Source organism: Engystomops pustulosus, chromosome 9, assembly GCF_040894005.1.
Source record: "Engystomops pustulosus chromosome 9, aEngPut4.maternal, whole genome shotgun sequence".
In the NCBI taxonomy this organism is placed as follows: Eukaryota; Metazoa; Chordata; class Amphibia; order Anura; family Leptodactylidae; genus Engystomops; species Engystomops pustulosus.
The window spans coordinates 8536095-8559988 of NC_092419.1; the positions used below are offsets into that span (position 1 = coordinate 8536095).

The following is a 23894-nucleotide window of genomic DNA, read 5'->3' on the forward strand; positions in this document are numbered from 1 at the left end:
CAGCCTTATATACTATGATACTATGAATCCTACTACACGGCTCGTTTTTACTATATTTCACTTCTGAGGTTGTAGGTGTAATATTGTAGAGTTGCTGTTGGCCTGTTGCCATCTCTGGCCACATCAAATGGACGAAAATTGTAAACGCAGGCATTAAAAGGTTGAAATACGGCTTCAATATAGAGTAGTAGAACATAAAAACACAATGCAAACAGAGCCTTCAGTAGGCAAAATGGGAATATTTACCATTTTTACTACGCCCAAAGGAGCAACAAAGGACAAAGTTCCAAAATACATGAAATGCACTTATTGATCATGACAGTACACAGTTAACTGTATCTAATGATAATATCTGATTTACTTCCAAACTTCATCCATGCATCCATGGTCCTTAGTTTGGTAGAGTGGACCTTAACAACAATGAAGTCCAGGCCGGAAGCAGGAGCAAGAATGGGTGACTAGAAGCTGTGGGGCGCTGGGGAACACAGAGGGACGCAGTTGAACCTTCGAAGACTGTGGTAGTTCAAAGGTGCAGATGGGAAGCACATTCCCCAAGCCACGTATAAGTGTGTGTTTTAGGGTGGGTTCTTCTGTTTGGCCCCGTTCCCTCACTTATTGCAAATGAAATGTTGCATTTATTAAGAGATCATACTCTTAGCTGGTTTAATATATGGTCCCAAGAAACTGATTCTTATTTACTTCTTGCCAGAAACAAAAAAACTCGTTTCTATGGAATCCGGCTGCCATTCTAGCTCAAAGCAGAACGATTGTTCAAACTTATAATTTCAGATCTAAGCTCCTCCCACAACATGGTAATTTTTGTATTTGCGGAATAGGTTCATCTTTATGCTACAAACCCATTAACACAGCATATTGAATTAAACATTAAATAGTTACAGATTTTGAGAATTCTATTAGATTTTTATATTGATACAGGAAACATTTTTTTAAGTTTTCTCTGCTCAAATCTACAACTTATACACTTATTTTATGCAAGAGGTTTTCCTCAGAGACGAGGGACGACTTTCATCAGGTAAATATGGGGTATGGATGCATTGATGTTGGGTTCTGGTCTTATGTTCAGATCTTCTCTGTCTATGGTCGGCTCCAGGGAAAACTTCTGCAGTATGGAGGTGAGGAAGAGGAAGAGCTCCATACGGGCAAGGTTTTCTCCCATACACATCCGTTTGCCTGAGAAGAGAAAAAGCATATAGAACAAAAACAAATGTAAACTTAAAGGAGTTTACATGTTTGAAAAACTAATTTTTAATTGTACTTTTTAGCGTTTTTCATAAAACTTTTTATGATATCCACATAGTTGAGCCAGAATCTATAATGATTAATCGTTACTAGTATCATTGTATCATAATATATAAAGCTGAAAAAATCTAGTCCAACCTTTAAGAATTAAAAAAATGTTTTTTCTCCATATTCAGTAATATTTTTGCTCTCCAGAAGGCATCCAGGCTTCTCTTAAACACGTACATAGAGTTGGCCCTAACCACCTCCTGCAGCAGAGAATTACATAGTCTCACTGCTCTTACAGTAAAGAATCCCCATCTATGGTGATGGTAGAACCTCCTCTTCTCTAGGTGTAGAGGATGCTCCCTGTCTATGGTGATGGTAGAACCTCCTCTTCTCTAGGTGTAGAGGATGTCCTCTGTCTATGGTGATGGTAGAACCTCCTCTCCTCTAGGTGTAGAGGATGCTCCCTGTCTATGGTGATGGTAGAACCACCTCTCCTCTAGGTGTAGAGGATGCCCCCTGTCTATGGTGATGGTAGAACCTCCTCTCCTCCAGGTGTAGAGGATGCCTCCTGTCTATGGTGATGGTAGAACCTCCTCTTCTCTAGGTGTAGAGGATGCTCCCTGTCTATGGTTATGGTAGAACCTCCTCTCCTCCAGGTGTAGAGGATGCCCCCTGTCTATGGTGATGGTAGAACATCCTCTCCTCTAGGTGTAGAGGATGCCCCCTGTCTATGGTGATGGTAGAACCTCCTCTCCTCTAGGTGTAGAGGATGTCCCCTGTCTATGGTGATGGTAGAAGCACCTCTCCTCTAGGTGTAAAGGATGCCCCCTGTCTATCGTGATGGTAGAACATCCTCTCCTCTAGGTGTAGAGGATGCCCCCCATCTATGGTAATGGTAGAACCTCCTCTCCTCTAGGTGTAGAGGATGCCCCCTGTCTATGGTGATGGTAGAACCTCCTCTCCTCTAGGTGTAGAGGATGCCCTCTGTCTATGGTGATGGTAGAACCTCCTTTCCTCTAGGTGCAGAGGATGTCCCCTGTCTATGGTGATGGTAGAACCTCCTCTCCTCTAGGTATAGAGGATGCCCCCTATATATGGTGATGATAGAACCTCCTCTCCTCTAGGTGTAGAGGATGCCCCCTGTCTATGATGATGGTAGAACCTCCTCTCCTCTAGGTGTAGAGGATGCCCTCTGTCTATGGTGATGGTAGAACCTCCTCTCCTCTAGGTGTAGAGGATGCCCCCTGTCTATGGTGATGATAGAACCTCCTCTCCTCTAGGTGTAACGGATGCCCCCTGTCTATAGTGATGGTAGAACCTCCTCTCCTCTAGGTGTAGAGGATGCCCCCTGTCTATGGTGATGGTAGAACCTCCTCTCATCTAAGTGTAGAGGATGCCCCCTGTCTATGGTGATGGTAGAACCTCCTCTCCTCTAGGTATAGAGGATGCCCCCTATCTATGGTGATGATAGAAACTCCTCTCCTCCAGGTGTAGAGGATGCCCCCTGTCTATGGTGATGATAGAACCTCCTCTCCTCTAGGTGTAGAAGATGTCCCCTGTCTATGGTGATGGTAGAACCTCCTCTCCTCTAGGTATAGAGGATGCCCCCTATCTATGGTGATGATAGAAACTCCTCTCCTCCAGGTGTAGAGGATGCCCCCTGTCTATGGTGATGATAGAACCTCCTCTCCTCTAGGTGTAGAAGATGTCCCCTGTCTATGGTGATGGTAGAACCTCCTCTCCTCTAGGTATAGAGGATGCCCCCTATCTATGGTGATGATAGAACCTCCTCTCCTCTAGGTGTAGAGGATGCCCCCTGTCTATGGTGATGGTAGAACCTCCTCTCCTCTAGACGTAGATGATGCCCCCTTGTCCTGGTCACATGCCTGGGTATAAAAAGATCTTTGGAGAGATCCTTGCACTGCCTGTTCAGGTATTTGTACATTGTAATGAGGTCTCCCCTTAGTCGTCTTTTTTCTAAACTGAATAATTCCCAAGTTTTGTAATCTGTCAGTGTATTCTAGTCCCCCCATTTCCCTAATAATCCTGGTTGCTCTCCTCTGCACCCGTTCCATCTCTACTATATCCTTTTTATACACTGGTGCCCAAAACTGCACACAATGGGGGTCATTTTCTAAGGGCCCGATTTGTGTTGTAATGCATATTGTTGGAATCACAGCTGCTACAGAAATAATTTTAATCTCTTTAGTTCTTTGTATAATTTTAATAAGTCAAAGTGATTGTTTATCATGCTCATTTTCTGAATAAGGTTTTAATGAAGATTGAAATAACAACCAGTTATTATTTAATAATATAACACCATTAGGCGAGGTTTACATGATGTGTCACTAGCAATTTACCATAGGAAATTTGTGTGCCCTAGTACATTGCCTTAAAGTCTTTGTTAAGATTTAAACTGTCACCTAGTATCAAAATGATAGAGTCCTAATTATAGGGCCCCCAATTGAATACTATTAAATGGAGTTTCCTATTGTCTCAATTTCAAGTCTATGGAGCTACGAAATCATAGTCTAACACAGCTTTTGCTCATTCCCGGAACTCTCATAGATAAATAATAGATAGGCAAGATGCATGCTGGTCCTGCTGCTTCATCAGATGATCGGTGGAGATCCCAGTGGTTCTATCCTATCAATAGGGAATAACAATTGAAAATGTAGAAAACCCTATAACTAAGAGGGGAGAAATTTTTCACTCGCTAACCAGTCTTCATCTTTTGCGCAATGGAGTAATATTTGCATAAATAATAAAGAGAAACACCTTTAATAATTAATAAAGTCTCCTAAATCTCATAGAAGGGGAAATCCTACAATGTAATTTGGCATCCTGGTGCAAATGACATACATTGGGGCCGATTTACTGTTTTCCTGTCGCGATCCAGCGGCGCGTTCTCAGTCGCTGATTCAAGTCTTCCGGTGATCCACTAAGGTAGTGCGCCCGATGTCCACCAGGTGTCGCTGCGGCGCTGAAGTCCGTCGGAGTTCACTGGAGTTCACCATCCGTTGCTGGGTGCAGGTAAGCGCGTGTCAAGCGACACTGTTTTTTTTCAAACTCCGCGGCTTTTCCGAATCCGTCGGGTTCCCCGACGGCCACGCCCCCGATTTCCGTCGCGTGCATGCCGGCGCCGATGCGCCACAATCTGATCGCGTGCGCCAAAAACCCGGGGCAATTTGGTGCAAATCGGAAAAATTCGGGAAACACGGCGAAAAAAAAAAAAATATTCGGCCCTTAGTAAATGACCCCCTATATATCCAAAGAAGCTCATATTTATTGAACATAAAAAAATCCACATATAGTAATCACATACAATAAAATACAAAGGAAATGTCAAACTTTTTATAACAAATACAACATACTGTATATACTCGAGTATAAGCCGACCCAAGTATAAGCCGAGGCCCCTTATTTTACCACAAAAAACTGGTAAAACCAATATTTTTTTTTACTCGCGTATAAGCCGAGTTTGGGTTTTCAGCACATTTTTTGTGCTGAAAACTAGGCTTATACTCGTGTATATATGGTAATTAAAATATTTTTGAATAAACTTTATGATAATCTCTTACCTGCAGAGAAGGGCATGAAGGCATCACTTTTCTTGAAGCCACCTTCGTCATCCAGAAAGTGTCCAGGATCAAACTCTTCTGGGTTCTTAAACTTTTGGGGGTCTTTGAGTACAGAGGTCAGGACTGGAAACACCAAGGTTCCCTGAAAATACAAGTATAAAATTAAAATATTACGAAAAGTCAAATTCAGAAGATAAGAGAAGAAGGGAAACCAGAGAAGAAGTATACCAGGATCTTGATGGCAGGCCATCATCTTCAGACCTGATAGTACCAAATCTAGTTGAAGCATAAAGACTGGTTATAAGTAAGAGTAGTAACAATACAAAATAAAAAGTTTTACATTTAAGCCACCAACAAAAGGCTTAAAAATAAAAATTTTTAGAAGACTATTATACTGCACCTTAGGGATGTGATATCCTCTGAATGTTGCGTCTTTGCTCAAAGCATGTAAAGCTCCTAATGGGGAAATATCTGCAAATCTCTGGATCTCGTGGATCACGGCTTCTGTATAGGGCATCTTACTCCTGTCTTCTATTGATGGACATCGAGCTCTGCCGATCACTTGGTCAATCTCTTTGTGGAGCTTCTCTGAAGTTGACGAAACCAGAATTAAAATTATATTATTCACTCATCTTTGTATCTAGGGAACTTTTACAGCTAAATGTATGAGTGAAGATGCTAAGAAGATAAGTTACATAAATAAACCACATGAAATAAGATACAATCATTCAACACTCAGAAATCTATGAGACCATATAGCACCGTATACTTGAAATACTACACAGAGACATATAGGGGCAGGTTTATTATTCGGTCTACGACTGAATACTGTTGTGATTACCGCCCATAAAAATGCCTTAGCTCACATTTATCAGGGGTTGAAGACTGTTTTCAGACAGTTTAATGACTTCTGGTGACCCAGGAAAAAGTATGGGGTCCAAATATTATGGGAATTTACTAACATTTTAGCTCAATTTTCTGCAGTAAACTAAGCCAACTAAAAGCGTGTACAACATATGACTCGACAGTCTTAATGGGGTTGGCCAATTTACCCTAATGTTTTTTGTAAGTGTGTGGGGACAGGATATTAGGTAATTTACCAATACACATCTATTAATGGTTCTGCTCCGCTCTCCTGATGTCAGGCGGTGGGGGGAAAGACAACCAGACAGTGAGCCCTGAGGCTGAACCCCCCCCACTTTCCCTACCTACTTGCCTCAAGACAGCTCTAGCAACTGCGGACAACCTCGGTGGCGGTCCCTATACTATGTAAGTGACACACGTAACAGGACAAGACAGACAACACAATAAGGGGTAGTCGACAAGCCAGAATCAAAACCAGAAGAATCGCAGTACAAAGTCAGTAGGCAAAAAACGGTAGTCAAAGTCAGGCAGAGGTTCGGCAACGATAACAGAAGGTACAAAGAGGTCACAGGAAAATATGGGGAGCTGGGATATCCAGGTAAGAACTAGACAATAGCCAGCACGCAATTGAGCCACTAGCTGCCTTATAAGTGAAGCTGGAGAGACAGACAAGAAGCTGATAGGACTAGTGCTGATTGGAGCTGAAATCACCTGCATCAGTCCAGCAAAGACCAGGTAACTCATTAACTGCTGGACCATAGTCATCGGGTGTGTCCAGATTCCAGAGGCACAATTCACATTGCACATTACTGTCAGAACTTGCTGCACCACGGCAATCGGGCGTGTCAAAACCCCTGAGACACAATTCACACTGAACGGTTCTGACAGTACCCCCCCTCTTATGAGGGGCCTCAGGACCCTTAATCGTTGGACCAGGCTTAGAAGGATTATGTAAATGGTACCGCCGGACCAGACGGGGCGCATGCATGTCTTTAGCAGAGACCCATGTGCGCTCCTCCGGTCCGAAACCCTTCCAGTGGACCAGATACTGTAAGGAGTCCTGTACCCAGCGGGAATTCAAAATTTTCTCCACCTCCTACTCCAATTCCCCCTGGACGATGAGTGGAGCCGGAGGAGGTGAAGGCAACACCGGTGGCACATATCTTTTAAGAAGAGACTTATGAAACACAGGATGGATACGAAGAGCATTGGGTAGTTTCAACCTAAAGGTTACCGGATTAATGATTTCCACAATGGTATAAGGTCCAATATATTTGGGTGCCAGTTTCCCTGACTGCACCCTAAGTTTCAGATTTTTAGCTGAAAGCCAGACCTTCTCACCTAGTACATATTGCTGGCCAGATATACGTCTTTTATTAGCATGTCTTTGATAAGACTCTTGGGCTTTTACCAAGTTCTGATGAGCTTGGGCCCAAACTGTGCACAGTTTAGAGAAAATGGCCTCGGCTGAGGGATTAATAGATTCTGCAGAATGAACAGACGAGTACCTGGGGTTAAAACCATAATTACAGAAGAATGGTGACATCTTAATAGCACGTTGTTCATGATTGTTTATAGCAAACTCTGCTAGAGAAATGAAGTCTTTCCACTTATTCTGAGTATCAGCCACAAAACATCTTAGAAATTGCTCTAACGATTGATTGGTCCTCTCTGTCTGTCCATTTGTCTGAGGATGGAATGCAGACGAGAAGGACAGAGAGATACCTAATTTGCCACAGAACTCTCTCCAAAACCTAGCCACAAACTGGACACCCCTGTCGGAAACAACATTCTCAGGCACCCCATGAAGACGTAGAATATGATTAATAAAAAGTGTGGCGAGTGTGCGAGCGTTAGGCAGTTTACGTAGTGGAATGAGATGACACATCTTAGAAAATCTATCCACCACTACCCAAATGACTGTCTTACCCTTAGATAGTGGCAAGTCGGTAATAAAATCCATAGAAAGATGCTTCCAAGGTCTCGTAGGGACCGGTAGAGGATGTAACAGACCCTCGGGTGGCCTACGAGGGACCTTGGACCTAGCACAAACCTCACAAGCTTCGACAAAAGCCTTGACATCTCGAGCCCAAGATGGCCACCAGTAATGGCGTGAGAGCAGATACTTAGTTCCTGCCACACCTGGATGACCAGACAAAACTGAACTATGAATCTCTTCAAGAACTCGGAGTCGAAGGTTAGGCGGTACATACAACAAAGAGTCTGGAGTGTTATGAGGTGCTTGACCCTGAGATTCTGCAATCAGGGTCACCAAGTCAGGTTGCAAAATAGACACTACTACCCCGGGTCTTAAAACAGTATCAGATTGAGTTCTGGGGGAACTTTCTAAATCAAAGCTACGAGACAAGGCGTCAGCCTTGATATTACGGGAACCAGGTCGGTAAGTGACTTCAAAATCGAATCTGGTAAAAAACAAAGCCCATCGGGCTTGACGTGGCGAGAGACGTTTAGCATTGTCTAGGTAAACCAGATTCTTATGATCAGTGAGTACCACCACCTTATGTTTGGCACCTTCAAGGAAATGCCTCCATTCATCAAATGCCAACTTGATGGCCAATAGTTCTCTATTACCGATATCATAGTTACATTCAGCTTGAGAGAACTTCTTTGAGAAGAACGCAATAGGTCGCAGGTTAGTAAGAGTGTCCGATCCTTGGGACAACACCGCTCCTACCCCTACCTCTGATGCGTCCACCTCCACAATAAAAGGACGTTCAAAATTAGGTTGAGTCAGTACTGGGGCCTCTGAAAAACACTTACGGAGCTTGTCAAATGCTCGGATAGCCTCATGAGACCAGTTGACAAGATCTGCCCCCTTCCTGGTGAGATCAGTAAGTGGTTTGGCTATAACAGAAAACCCCTTAATAAATTTCCTATAATAATTAGCGAACCCCAGAAATCTTTGTAAGGCCTTCAAATTATTGGGACGTTCCCACTTTTCGATGGCCACCACCTTAAGGGGATCCATACGGAAGGAATTAGGGGTGACGTAGTAACCCAAAAAAGAGACCTCCTGGATACCAAACTGACATTTAGACAACTTAGCAAACAGACTGTTTTGTCTAAGCAGTTCCATCACTACACGAACATGTTTTATGTGTGAAGCCCAGTCGGGAGAAAAAATCAAAATGTCATCTAAGTAGACCACAAGAAAACGACCTAGATGCTGACGAAATATATCATTCACAAAATGTTGAAAGACCGCCGGGGCATTGCATAAACCGAAAGGCATCACTAGATATTCAAAATGACCCTCTGGTGTATTGAAAGCGGTCTTCCATTCATCACCCTCTCTGATTCTAATCAAATTGTAAGCCTCTCGCAAGTCTATCTTGGAAAACCATTTGGCCCCCACAATTTGGTTAAATAAGTCAGGAATCAGGGGTAGAGGGTGTTGATTCTTAACAGTGATTCTGTTAAGTTGTCGATAATCTATACAGGGTCGTAATCCCCCATCCTTCTTTCCCACAAAAAAGAACCCTGCTCCCAATGGGGAGGAAGATGGGCGAATGTGACCCTTCTGGAGACTTTCCTTAATATACTCCCGCATAGCCTCCCTTTCTGGACAAGACAAGTTAAAAATACGACCTCGAGGAAACTTGGCACCGGGAATTAATTCAATGGCACAGTCGTATGATCTGTGTGGCGGCAATCCGTCCACAGCTTTTTCATCAAATACATCTGCATAATCGGACAAAAAACTCGGAATACCCTCTTCCATGGAAGAGCACCCAGCAAAAGAAACCACCTCACAATGGGAGTCACATTCAGTACCCCATTTTACCAGTTCCCGGTTTGCCCAATTAAAAACAGGATTGTGCTTCTCCAACCAAGGCAAACCTAAGATCACATCAGACGACAGGTTATGCAGACACAAAAACTTCATACGTTCCACATGAACTGCCCCCACCTTAACCTCAAGGCAGGGAGTGATGTAACGTATATCCCCCTGAGCAAAGGGGGCTGAGTCTGCTCCTGTGACATTAACAGGAGATTGGAGCAGAAGGGGACACACCTCTAGACCGGAAAAGAACATAGGGTTAACAAAATTAGCAGAAGACCCCGAGTCAATCTGAGCATAACCAGAGATGTTTCTCCCTCCCAAAGACAATGAAATAGGCAATAATAACTTATTCTTATTGGTGAAGGTTACCTGTTCGCCTGAGTGACCCCCTCGATAGTCACTCAGGCGTAGAAGTTTTCCGGCGGTGGTCCAGGAAGGGATGGACATTGCCGGACTCGATGTCCTGCTTTCCCACAGTAGAAACATAAGTTGTTCAACACACGATATGCACGTCTGGTCTTGGCATCAGTAGAATCCACTTGCATAGGTTCCTCTGATGGGGGTATAGCAGGAGGGGAAGGACTAGGGTTGGTAACACGAATAGGTGAAGGTCTAAAGGCGTCTGATGTACCTCTCTCCTTTAGCCTGTCTCTCAAGCGTCTGTCAACTCGGATAGCTAATGTCATGCTATCCTCAAGGGAACTAGGAGTGGGATAAGCTACCAACAGATCCTTCAACCGATCATTCAGTCCGACACGAAACTGAAATCGGAGTGCCGAGTCATTCCAAGTGGAGGGACCACTCCACTGCCTAAACTCCGAGCAATATTCCTCCACAGGACGTCTACCCTGCCTCAGACCTGTCAAGTGACGTTCAGCATTAGCTGCACTATCCGGGTCATCATACAGTAGCCCTAGGGCCTGAAAAAACCCATCCACCGTCTGCAACTCAGGAGAACTAGGAGGTAACGAGAAAGCCCATTCCTGTGGTGACCCCTGGAGTAGAGACATAACTATGCCCACCTTCTGGACCTCATCCCCAGAAGAGCGGGGGCGCAATCTAAAAAACAATTTACACCCCTCCCGAAATGCACAGAATCTCTTTCTATCCCCACTGAACTTATCTGGGAGTTGTACAGGTGGCTCAGGTGGTGCTGGGGAAGCCATGGTAAACTGACGTGGGGCCGTCTCCTGCTCATGAAGCCGAACAGCTAGTTCCTGCACCATGGTGTTGATTTGCTGCATCTGTTCCACAATATTTGTCAACGCAGTTCTGCTGTCCATGACAGCGACAGTATATTGGGCTGGCTATTCTGTCAGGCGGTGGGGGGAAAGACAACCAGACAGTGAGCCCTGAGGCTGAACCCCCCCCACTGTCCCTACCTACTTGCCTCAAGACAGCTCTAGCAACTGCGGACAACCTCGGTGGCGGTCCCTATACTATGTAAGTGACACACGTAACAGGACAAGACAGACAACACAATAAGGGGTAGTCGACAAGCCAGAATCAAAACCAGAAGAATCGCAGTACAAAGTCAGTAGGCAAAAAACGGTAGTCAAAGTCAGGCAGAGGTTCGGCAACGATAACAGAAGGTACAAAGAGGTCACAGGAAAATATGGGGAGCTGGGATATCCAGGTAAGAACTAGACAATAGCCAGCACGCAATTGAGCCACTAGCTGCCTTATAAGTGAAGCTGGAGAGACAGACAAGAAGCTGATAGGACTAGTGCTGATTGGAGCTGAAATCACCTGCATCAGTCCAGCAAAGACCAGGTAACTCATTAACTGCTGGACCATAGTCATCGGGTGTGTCCAGATTCCAGAGGCACAATTCACATTGCACATTACTGTCAGAACTTGCTGCACCACGGCAATCGGGCGTGTCAAAACCCCTGAGACACAATTCACACTGAACGGTTCTGACACCTGATATGTAAAGTGAAGCCTCCTGTCTTTTACCTCATCAGTCAGACATTCCTGTCCATAAAATGGCGGCAGATGGAGGGTCATGTGATCTCTAACTGGTTGTCAGGGTTCTGGGTCAGTGAACTACCTCGGACAATAACACTAGCCGACACCTAGGACCAGAATCTAAGTGGCACCTGATCTTCACCAGAGTCCGCCGCAAAGCATGATGGTCTTGCTGCGGCAGGGTGCCACTAGGTCATACCACAGGTGCGACTAGCCCGGGGTGGCAGTCAAGGTCGAGGTTCAGGCACGATAGGCAATCTCATGGTCAGAAGCAGGCAGAAGTTCAAGGCAGGCGGCAGAGGTGCAGAGTCAGGGTCAAGTCTGGGGTCTCAACGGGAGAGCAGAACAGGAACACAAGGAACGCAGGGAGGAAGCCTTCTCAGATGCATGTAGCACAAAGATCCGGCAGGGATTGATGGGAGCAGCCGGCCTTTAAGGAAAACCCTGAAGTGACCAGCACCAATCAGCAGTGCACTGGCCCTTTAAGTGTTCGAGAGCCGATGCGCTCGCGGGCCGGATGAGGAGGAAGCAGGAGCGTGGAGAGGTAAATGAAGACTGGGAATCGAGCCGCCATGGAGAGGGGCACGGGTGTGCCTGTGATCTGATATGTGGATCGTAGGGACACCCGTGACACTGGTGATTGCTCATATACAGGTACAGATCACATGACCTTTCATCTGTGGCCATGGCCATTTTATGGACAGGAATCTCCGGCTGATGAGGTAAAAGACAGGAGGCGTCACTTTACATATAAGTAAAATGGAACAGAACTTTAAATAGATGTATATTGGTAAATTACCTAATATCCCCCCCCCCCCCGGCACTTACACACACATTACAAAAAACATGAGGTAAAGAGGCCAACATCTTCAAACTATGCAAGTTTTAAGTCTGGTGCAGCAGGAGACTTCTTTTGCTCTTACTATGTCACGGACTTGACAGATATGAAGGAGACAGAAATAAGGGAAATTCCAGGGTTACCCACTTATTATGTGCCATATCTAATATTTGGGTCTCGTTATGTGAAAATAATTCAGGACTCCTGATACAACATAACAGGCTGATGGGTGTAGCTACAGCCCTATTTGTAGTGTTAATGTTTTGTTTAAAAAAAAAAAAAAGTCATCAAAATTGTTACCTTGAATTTCTGGATATTTCATGAGTAACAAAAACCCATATCTCAGCGTTAAACCTGTGGATTCTGTTCCAGCAAAGAATAAATCTAATATTGTCGCCTCAAGGTTTTCCTCGTGAAATTCTGTGTCTCGGTTCATTTTTTCCTAAGAAATATTAAATGGCTTGTTATTTAATAGTAAAACCATTTGAAAGTCCTTATAGATGATGTTGAAGTAACAAAAGTACCGTATATACTCGAGTATAAGCCGAGTTTTTCAGCACAATTTTTGCGCTGAAAATTCCCCACTTGGCTTATACTCGGGTATATAAAAAACTGAACTGACTACTCACCATTACGACAGCCTGGGCAGCTCCTCTTCTATCTTCATGTGCGTGGCAGGTCTGCGACAGCTCCGTGCGCACGGCCTGGCCGGCGCACTCCGTGATGTCAGCAGCGCACATGAAGATAGAAGAGGAGCTGCCCAGGCCGCTGGAATGGTGAATACTCAGTTTATTTTTTTTACGGGCAAACTATACGCTACAGAGGGCTTGCTATATACTTTAATGGGCTGGTAGGATATATACTAAAGGGGGGTCTAGCTATATACTACAAGGGGCTGGCAGGCTGTATACTACAGGGGGCAGGCTATATACTACAAGGGCTGGCAGGCTATATACTACAGGGGGCTGGCAGGCTATACACTTCAGGGGCCTGGAAGGTTATACACTACAGGGGCCTGGAAGGCTATACACTACAGGGGGCTGCAAGGCTATATACTGCAGGGGGCTTTCAAGTGATATACTGGGAATGCTGTGACCAATGCATTTCCAACCCTCGGCTTATACTCGAGTCAATAGGTTTTCCCAGACTTTGGTGGTAAAATTAGGTACCTCGGCTTATTCTCGAGTATATACAATAAAAAAGTAAATAAAAGTAAAATAAAAACAAATAAGTAGCTACTTCTAACATTTTATGGTTAGAAATTCATGAAATATTTGTAGAATTTGTTGAAATTGTTGATTTTTTGTTAATAAGGGCAGCTCCTAAGTATGTTACCTTAAAGGTCATTTACTATTTGAAGAAAAAAAAAATATTGTACATAAATTCACCTCATTCATCTTGATGAGGAAGCAATCTATGAAGTCACGAGGGCAGTGCTCATCCAAGGTGGCTCTGTGGGTGTCCACCATCTCCTTAGTAAATTCTTTTGTCTTGGCTAGAAGTTTGAAGATCTTCTGGTGAGGACCGGGCAGGTGCGGCATTATGGTTGGGAATATGTTGAAAAGCTAATTAAAAGAACAATGTAAAAGAATTAGAAAACACGATGATAATATTATATTAGTTGAAAAATATAAATTAATTCAGTTAACTTCATACTGTAAAAACTCTTCAACAATGTCCCTTACAAAAGATACTATAGTGCTGTTACATGTAGATTTCCCAAAATAGGTCTGATAAAAAATATCCAGTGTGGCTGTAGAATCAGACTACACCAGGTTTGTTTGTGGTCTGTAGCCATGGAGACACTAAAGTCATCTAAGAAAGTAAAGACATTTTGGGATATACATGATGATTAACGTATATACTCGAGTATAAGAAGAGTTTTTTAGCACAAAAAATGTCGGCTTATATTCGAGTCAAGAAAAAAAACCAAAAAGTATCCGGCTGACGTCATGGTGCCTGCGACGGACCAGGACACGGAGCTGATGCCAGAACTGCGATAGATAGAAGAGGACCTGCCAGGGGGGCGTTGGAAGATGAGTACACTTTTAGTTTTTTTCCTACAGGCATTATATTGGGGACAGGGGCTGGCAGGCTATATACTACAGTGGCTGGCAGTCTATACGCTAAAGGGGGCTGGCAGTCTATATACTAGAGGGGGCTTGCAGGCTATATACTAGAGGGGGTTGGCAGGCTGTATACTGCTTCGGCTGGCAGGCTATATACTGCAGGGGCTTGCAGGCTATATACTACAGGGGGTTGGCAGGCTATATACTGCAGGGGCTGGCAGGCTATATACTACAGGGGGCTGGCAGGCTGTATACTAGAGGGGGCTGGCAGGGTATATACTACAGGGGGTTGGCAGGCTATATACTAGAGGGGGCTGGCAGACTATATACTGCAGTGGCTGGCAGGCTATATACTACAGGGGGGCTGGCAGGCTATATGCTACAGAGGGATGGCTGGCTATATACTGGGGGAACTGTGACCAATGCATTTCCCACCCTTGGCTTATACCCGAGTCAATAGGTTTTTCCAGTTTTTTGTGTTAAAATTAGGAGCCTCGGCTTATACTCGGGTCGGCTTATACTCGAGTATATGCGGTATGTACATGTATAGAGTTATGTTATAATCACTATTTTGTTACATTTACCTGTCCAGGACGTTCGAACAATAGTCGGAAAAATTCCTGAATATTTTTCAGGAGAGTCAAAAATGTTTGGTCCTTATAATCAAATCTTTTACCAAACACAACGGAGCAGATGACATTAGAAGCAGCGAGTCGTAATATATCTCTTGGGTCAAATGGTGTATCTGAAGATAAATCAATAGATAATCATTGGGACAGATTTATTATGGTCTTATATACATCCAAGGTTTGTGGCTTTTTAAATTACATTTGTACGTTGCATTTATTCATGCATCTGGAGTATTTTCACCCCTCTAAGCACTTTTGTTTAAAAAAGGTGGCACGGATGACCACAGGACTTCACCAGATTTATCATCAGATTCAATTTTTGTGGCAGGAGGTGGATGTCTTGTCATTAGAGACGAGCAGAGCTGAAGGCTGGGTTTGGGTACTTCCACCTGACCCTTACCAGATTGGTGGAGGAACAGCCAATTTTCGACAAGTTAAAGCTTTTAGCTACTAGCTCCTGGCCAATCATAGCCATGGCTGAACCCAACCTGATCATCTCTACTTGTCTTAAAATTGGATTTGATAAATTTCCAATTTTACAACATTACAACTGGCATATAGTCACAGTTCCTAGAAGTGCACCACAAACTGTGAGTATATTGAAGCTTGTACACCAGAACAAGACTTGATATAATCCCCCCCATAGAGTTTGTACAAAGAGAGTAAGAATGTTACTAAGGAAAACTACCTGTGCACGACCATGCAAACAACCATGCACACGACCATGCACACGGCCATGCACACGACCATGCACCGGACCATAGATGATTATTACAGTTCAAAGACTTGTTGTGGATGAATAAACACTGGGGCACATTTTCTAAGGGTCGGGCGCCAGTTTTCTGTCATACTGGGGGTCATTTACTAAGGGCCCGATTCGCGTTTTCCCGACGTGTTACCCAAATATTTCTGATTTGCGCCAATTTTCCCTGAATTGCCCCGGGATTTTGGCGCACGCGATCGAATTTTGCCGCATCGGCGCCGGCATGCACGCGACGGAAATAGGGGGGCGTGGCCAAACGAAAACCCAACAGATTCTAAAAAAAAAAATGTGTTGCGAAACTTGCACTTACCTTCACTAGGAATAGGCCGGTGAATTTCAGGGCATTCCAGCGGGTCTCGGCGGACTTCAGCGCAGCAGCGACATCTGGTGGACGGCGGAGGATCTACCTTAGTGAATCCCGGCCGGACCCGAATCCACCGCAGAGAACGAGGCGCTGGATCGCGAATGGGCCGGGTAAGTAAATCTGCCCCATTGTGCATGATCCTTCTTGCACAGGCATTTAAGAAATTTCCGCACCACATTTGTGTCATACACTGCCCTTTTGTGTCACGGCTGAACGCGGCATCATGCAACACAAATTTCTGCACTGAAGGGGACGCTCCAGTGCTCAGTCGGACCATGTGCCAGATTTAACATGCAAAGTCCGACAGAAATGTGTTGCACTCCCCATGTTAAAGGTGCACCAAAAACATGTGGTGCACTCTGTCGGAGCAGTGCAGGGGGCACCAGATTCATGATAAAAACATGCCAGAAATCCTGAATCTGGTGCCCCCTACACTATACACAGGTAACTGCACAAAGTATGCACAGAGTACAAACTAGACATAGTACACAGGACACTGCACATAGTACACGCTGCACATAGTACACCCCCTGCACATAGTACACACCACACATAGTACACACCGTACATAGTACACACTGCACATAGTACACACCACTCATAGTACACACCGCACATAGTACACACCACACATAGTACACACCGTACATAGTACACACTGCACATAGTACACACCACTCATAGTACACACCGCACATAGTACACACCACTCATAGTACACACCGCACATAGTACACACTGCACATAGTACACGCTGCACATAGTACACCCCCGTGCAAAGAGGACCCCACGCCAAACCCTGTTGACACCTAGACAAAAGGAAACACCTCCAGACCTGGTGAGATTCGTTACAAATTATAATTCTCAGTGGCAAGAAATGCGCCAAACACTTGCACGGTTTTGGCCAATTCTTCTAGGGGATCCTGTAATTGGCAAATATGTCACACCCTACCCCTCAGTAACGGCCCGAAGATCCAAAAACTTACGTGACCTTCTGGTTAGAAGTCACTATGTCTCGGGAAAATCGGGCACCATTTTCGGAGCAGATCGACCTACAGGGGGGTGCAAACCCTGTGGTAACTGCATCGCATGTCCCAATGTGGAACGTGCATATACCTTTACGGACTCATCAGGCTCTAAGACCTACAACATCTTACAAAATATCTCTTGCAGAACCACAGCGGTAATTTACTACGCCACCTGCCCCTGTAATTTGATATATATTGGCCTAACCAGCAGGGCCATGAAAATAAGGGTTAGGGAACATATGCGTGACATTAAAACCACACTCGGCAGTGATGCAGATCTTGAGGGTAAACCAGTGGCACTCCATTTTAAGGAGAAACACAACTCGGATCCAAGTCTCCTGCGAGTACGCGGTATTGAAAAAGTGGACCTTGGAATTAGAGGTGGTCCGATCCAGAAAATCTTAGCTCAACACGAAACCCGGTGGATCTGGACCTTAAATACCCTAAAACCAAAAGGTCTCAACGAGACCCTTAGCTTTGCTCCATTTCTCCAATAAACGTACCCAAAAACAAAAATTATCTCTCACCCACCCCCCAAATTTCTACCCTGTTAATGCTGCGGTGTTCATGCCTTGCATTTATACACTGGCGTCTTAGCACACCAGTTTTTAACTGTTGTTATTATGTTGCTAACTCAAATATTTTCTGTTTTCCAGCATTTTTTCTTCCCACAGTATTCGATAATTATACATCACCTATAATAATTGAGCCTTTGAGGATCTTGTTCATACGAATGATGATATATACATAAAATCGAATTGAAAATTCATCCAAACCTGTCTTCATCACTAATTCTTTCTTGCGCAAAGTCCATAGAAATATTCTCCTGGTTCTTCGAGGACATGGCCTCTTAAGGACATGCATTCAGGCATATGTAACTATACTGTATAAATATTTCTGGTATTCATGTCCCCCATACCAAATGATAAATCCAAGACAATATTGCCATTGTTACTTCTGTAATATATATATTTATGCAAAATGGTTGATATATTCACCTTGTTCCCCCACATTTTCCCTTCACTCCCCCACACTCTTGTCCCCCCCCCCTCTTGTCCCCGCACTATCCCCCATCACCACCCACCACTGCACTTGATTATTATTATTATTATTATTTTTAAGTCAAAAAATGGGGATGTATGTACACCATAGGTATTTTAATTCATCTATTATTTATAAATGTTGATACTTTATTCTCTATAAAGACCTATGTGAAAAATTATCAATGATAATGTTAAGAACTTGTAAAGATCTATGTGATGAAAAAAGTAATAATCTGTTTTACCCAATTGATTATCGAAGGATCTCTTTATGCACTTGTCACTTTACCTCTTAAACATTGCACTAATTTTATGTGTTTGTCATGCATAATTCGTCTACATTTTCTTTAAACACTACACTAATTTTAAGAGTCTGTCTCGTAACACATAATTTATTTAATATTTTCTTCTGAATTTGCACTATAATATTTGGTACACTAGGTCACAGTACTGAATCACCAAATGCATCTTATTTAATCTTCATACATTAGCGATACTTACCCTTTGCAACCAAATTGGTCCAGATTAATATATTACATGAAATATTTTTCCTTACTCTGCAATTACATATCGTTTCTATAGGGGGCGCCAGACATACATGCGCTCCACAATGTCTCTTTTTTGCGCTTCTAGACCAGCAACGAACACATGTTGCAGTCTCGCGATATTCAGTCACATGACCCGATGACGCTACAGGTCACATGACAAACCAGTCACCCCCTGACCTATTGGTAATTAGCGAACCTGCGCTCTGTGACGCCGCGGGTCACGTGACAAACCTTACACCACCCGCTTTCGTAATCAGCAGGTTTGAGACCACACGTAATTCTTCCCACAACGCCCATTGGCTCTTCTTCCTCTTATATACACCTCCTACACCCTATTGACGCCAACCCCCAGACGAAGGCTCAAGCGCGAGCCGAAACGCGCGTCGGGGACACGGTGTACCCTGGACAGTGGAGGCCCTTTACGTTCCTTACCTGGTAGGAGCTGTCGCTTTAACTTGGCTTTTATACTTACCTATTTACCCTTTCTGCAAGGCATTTTCTGTCCCACTTGTTGGGCACTAATGCCTAGTTGATGGATTAACATATTGACAGTACACCCTTAGTGAGATACACTCTTTCAGGCCCAGCTTCACTCGTTTTACTGCATATACCATCTCCTTCCACTCTGTCCAGGCAGTCCCGTTTCTGTATCTGCAACACCTCATTACCTGTTTTTGCCATTTTTTCATACAAATTTTATTCATATATCAGTGCCTTGTCTTTGTCACTTGTATATATATTTTTATGTTTGCATTGTGCCACCAATAAAAATGTACTTTTATTCTAATATCAGTCTTCAGTGTTTGTCCAACTTCCCCTATAATGCAAGGGGTACCCCTCTGATTTATCTAGTGTTTTTTTGGATTTAAACACATTAGGTGCATCTACACTGGGTTACCATCTACAATACCATATTTGTACTACAGTTACACAGCGATCGACAATCTCTGTTAATCGGTACCCATGTCCATATCCAATCGGTCTATTTTATTTTACCCCCTGCACATAGTACACACCACACATAGTACACACCGCACATAGTACACACTGCACATAGTACACACCACACATAGCACACACCGCACATAGTACACACCGCATATACAGTAGTACACCCTGTACATAGTACACCCTGCACATAGTACACACCCTGCACATAGTACACACACTGCACATAGTACACACACTGCACTTTGTATACACTGCACATAGTACATACTGCACTGCTCTTAGTAAATTTGCCAAATTGGGCTTGGTTTTTCCAATCACCTTTATCTTCCAGAAATTTCCCACTAAGAAAACAAGCTTCTTCTAGGATTCTTTCTTCAATGCTTCTCTTTCCCATTCCAAAATTTCTTAAAATTGTCATTGAAAATCGCCGAAGTATTTTCCACCTTTCTCCATTGCTGGCAATGACCCCTGTTAATATTAAGCATGAAACCAATTTCAAGGGTTTGAAATATTCAATATTGTCAAATATTGTATAGTAGAAATGTCTGATTATAAGATTATAAAGGAATTTACAATAAATTCATCACCAGTTACAATGAGACACACCAGTAATAATTTTAACAACTTACCAAAATCCTTCTGAAAAAATTTGCCGGCTCCTGTGTCCCCCCTACTGCTAAAAGCATCACTGTGGTCCACCAAGGCTTCCTTCACCACATCATACCCAACCAGAACTATCGCCCGAAGATTTCCTATGTAAATGGTGTAGACAGGTCCATACTTCTTGCTCAACTATGGAAATATTTAAAAATATTAAAAAATAGTACTACTCTATAATGGATTTCTGAATTATTATAGGGAAAATTGGGAATTTTTAGGACTCTCCTTTATTTGCTAGTAAAGCGAAAAGAATTTAAGGACTTGTTCTTGGAGAACCCAGCTATTCCATGTTTTACATTTATCCACTGACTTTATACATCCTTCTTCATAGTATCATAGTTCATACGGTTGAAAAAAGACACATGTCCATCAATTTCAACCAAGGAAGGGAAGGGATTACATGAGGAAGAGATTTCGGGGAAACAATTCTTTATAACAAAACCATCAATGTTATTTGGGTGTAAAAAGGCATCTAGACTAGAGATCAGCGAACACACTCGTCCGAGCTTGATGCTCGTTCGCGTACTCGTAACTGCTCGTTGCTCGGACATATACTTCGCCATCTCGAGAAAATGGCAGCTCCCGCCGTTTTGATCTTTGGCGGCCAGAAACAGAGCCAATCACAAGCCAGGAGACTTTGCACTCCACCCAGCATGACATGGTACCCTTACACGTCAATAGCAGTGGTTGGTTGGCCTGATCAGGTGACCGTGGAATAGACTCGTCCCTGCCCGCGCTGCTCGCATCATTCTCTGTCTGGATGCCGTTAGGGAGAGAGCTGCTGCTGCAGGGATAGCGTTAGGGTGTTATATTAGCTTACTGTTAGGCAGGAGTGATTCTACAAGGACCCAACAGCGCTTGTTAGGGCTAGAATAGCGTTATATTTTTTTTGTTGTTTGCTTGAAGCTGGGCTTGCTGGAACTAGTAGTGCAGCTAGTACCATATTGTGAGGAATTTGCAGGGAGACTTGGGAACGTTCTATTTAGCTCTTAGTGACACACATATCCATCTCAAACACCTAAGTGGGACAATTTATTAGGGGTTTGATTGAATTAGGCGCAGTTTGCTTTTTCTTTTTTTTTTTTACTTTTCTTTTTTTTATAACTCGAATTCATCAGGCACAGCACAAAATCCAGTTGTGTGCTGTCAGTGTAGGCTTGAAACTAGCCATAGCAATAGGATAGCATCGTTTTGTTAAAAAAACAAAAACACAAAAAAAAACACCAAAAAAAACCCCACAAAAATAATTTACAGTTTACACTTTAATTTTGAAAATGTTGAACCCGAGGTCTAGGGGTAGAGGACGAGGGCGTAGGCGTGGGCGTCAGAGGCCGTAGTCCTGGGCGGGGTGAGACACCACCTGCTGATGAGGGAGCAGAGGGACGCCGCAATGCCTACCTCGGTCCAGGTCTCTCAGGCGTACTATGCCTTCTCCTCCTCCTACCCCTCCTCCACCTCCTCCTCCTCCGAATTACCATCTGTGGGCATGGCACCATCAGTCGGTAGCTCTAGGCACAGCAGCAGTGCCGTTGTTAAGCGACAGCAGGCGGTGCTCAAACTGCGGAGCCTAGGCGATAAAAGGCACACCGCCCAAGAGCTATTACAGGGCATCACGGCGCAGACTGATCTGTGGCTGGCACCACTGAACCTGAAGCCAGGCATGGTTGTGTGTGACAACGGCCGTAACCTGGTGGCGGCTCTGCAACTCGGCAGACTGACACATGTGCCATTCCTGGCCCATGTGTTAAATCTCATAGTTCAGCGTTTCCTCAAGACATACCCCAATCTGTCTGATTTGCTCACGAAGGTGCGCCTCATCGGTGCGCATTTCAGGAAGTCCAGCACAGATGCTGTCACTCTCAGGGCAGCGCAGCGCCGCCTCCAACTGCCCGCTCACCGACTGTTGTGCGACGTGCCCACCAGGTGGAATTCAACATTAACCATGTTATCTAGAGTTTACCAGCAGTGCAGAGCGATTGTAGACTGCCAGATGTCAATTTCCACCAGAACTGGTAGTCAGGTCAGTCAGCTTCCTCAAGTCTACAATGAGGAGTGGACGTGAATGTCTGATATCTGTCAGGTGCTGAGTAACTTTGAGGAGTCAACACAGATGGTCAGTGGCGATGCCGCCATCATCAGCCACACCATCCCGCTGCTTGGCCTGTTGAAAAACTCTCTGGTCAGCATGAAATCAGAAGCTTTGCGCTCGTCAGAGAGCCGGGGAAGAAGATTCCCTTGTTGATAGCCAAAGCACCCTCAGGTCTGTTTCTCAGCGCATATCGGAGGAGGTGGAGGAGGATGAGGAGGAAGAGGAGGAGAATGTTGACGAGACAGAAGAGGGGAGCATTGCTCAGTCATTCACTTTTCAGCGTGTATGGGCAGAAGAAGAGGAGTTGGAGGAGTTGGAGGAGGAGGAAATGGACAGTCAGGCCAGTGAGGGGAGTGAATTCTTGCGCGTTGGGTGCTCTGGCGCATATGGCAGATTTCATGCTAGGCTGCCTATCCAGTGACCCTCGCGTTCAAAGAATTTATTTCAGCACCAATTACTGGGTATTCACTCTCCTGGACCCACGGTACAAGCAAAATCTTTCCACTCTCATCCCTGGAGAGGAAAGGAGTGTGAGAATGCATGAATACCAGCAGGCCCTTGTGCACAAGCTGAAACAGTATTTCCCTTCTGACATCGCTAGCGGCAGAGGGCGTACTTCTGCGGCACAAGTAGCAATGGAGAGTAGGCGAGCAGGCAGCTTGTCCAGCACTGGCAGGGGTACGCTTTACAAGGTCTTTGCCAGTTTTATGTCACCCCAGCAAGACACTGTCACCTGTCCCCAGTCTCGGCAGAGTAGGGCTGATCTTTACAGAAAGATGGTGAGGGAGTACGTAGCTGACCATACCATCGTCCTAAATGATCACACAGCTCCCTACAACTACTGGGTTTCAAAGCTGGACATGTGGCACGAACTGGCGCTGTACGCCTTGGAGGTTCTTGCCTGCCCTGCCACTAGCGTGTTGTCTGAGCGGGTTTTCAGTGCAGCTGGTGGCATCATCACCGATAAGCGTACACGCCTGTCGACTGACAGCGCTGACAGCGCTGACAGGCTGCCGCTTATCAAGATGAATAAAGCCTGGATTTCTCAGGATTTCCATTCTCCACCAGGTGAAGGAAGCTCAACCTGAATAATGTATGCACTCCTCCTCCTCATTGTCCTCCTTCTCCTCCTCTTTGTACACTAAAGCAGAGGAAACTGGCTATTTTTTTGCCAGGGCCAACTGTCTCTAGGTATAGTACTCTATGTATTTAATTTTTCTGGAGGGCCACCCACCCGGTCCTCTGGTTTGAAAACTTTTTTGGACTGCCACATACAGGCACTGTCCAAATTTAATTGTGTCCATAGCAGCCTCAACACGTCGTCTTTATAGCTGCTGTTAGGATCAGTGGATCCTCTGGACCACCGCGGGAGATGTAACTAGCCAACACCCGGAACCGGAGCCTAGCGGCACCTGGTTTTCACCAGAGCCCGCCGCAAAGCGGGTT

General features: G+C 44.5%; 1 protein-coding gene across 1 annotated transcript in view; it reads right to left on the minus strand.

Annotated features, from left to right (window-relative positions):
• Nucleotides 1-224: 224 nt before the first annotated feature.
• Nucleotides 225-23894, minus strand: part of LOC140077971 (cytochrome P450 2C8-like) — a 33460-nt gene continuing 9790 nt past the window's right edge. The window contains exons 2-9 of the mRNA XM_072125667.1: nucleotides 20329-20491; nucleotides 20018-20167; nucleotides 14961-15121; nucleotides 13696-13872; nucleotides 12608-12749; nucleotides 5230-5417; nucleotides 4830-4971; nucleotides 225-1191 (exon numbers count right to left, since the gene is read on the minus strand). Coding sequence (XP_071981768.1) covers nucleotides 1007-1191; nucleotides 4830-4971; nucleotides 5230-5417; nucleotides 12608-12749; nucleotides 13696-13872; nucleotides 14961-15121; nucleotides 20018-20167; nucleotides 20329-20491 — 1308 coding nt within the window. The 3' untranslated portion in view covers nucleotides 225-1006. The remainder of the gene's footprint in view (nucleotides 1192-4829; nucleotides 4972-5229; nucleotides 5418-12607; nucleotides 12750-13695; nucleotides 13873-14960; nucleotides 15122-20017; nucleotides 20168-20328; nucleotides 20492-23894) is intronic.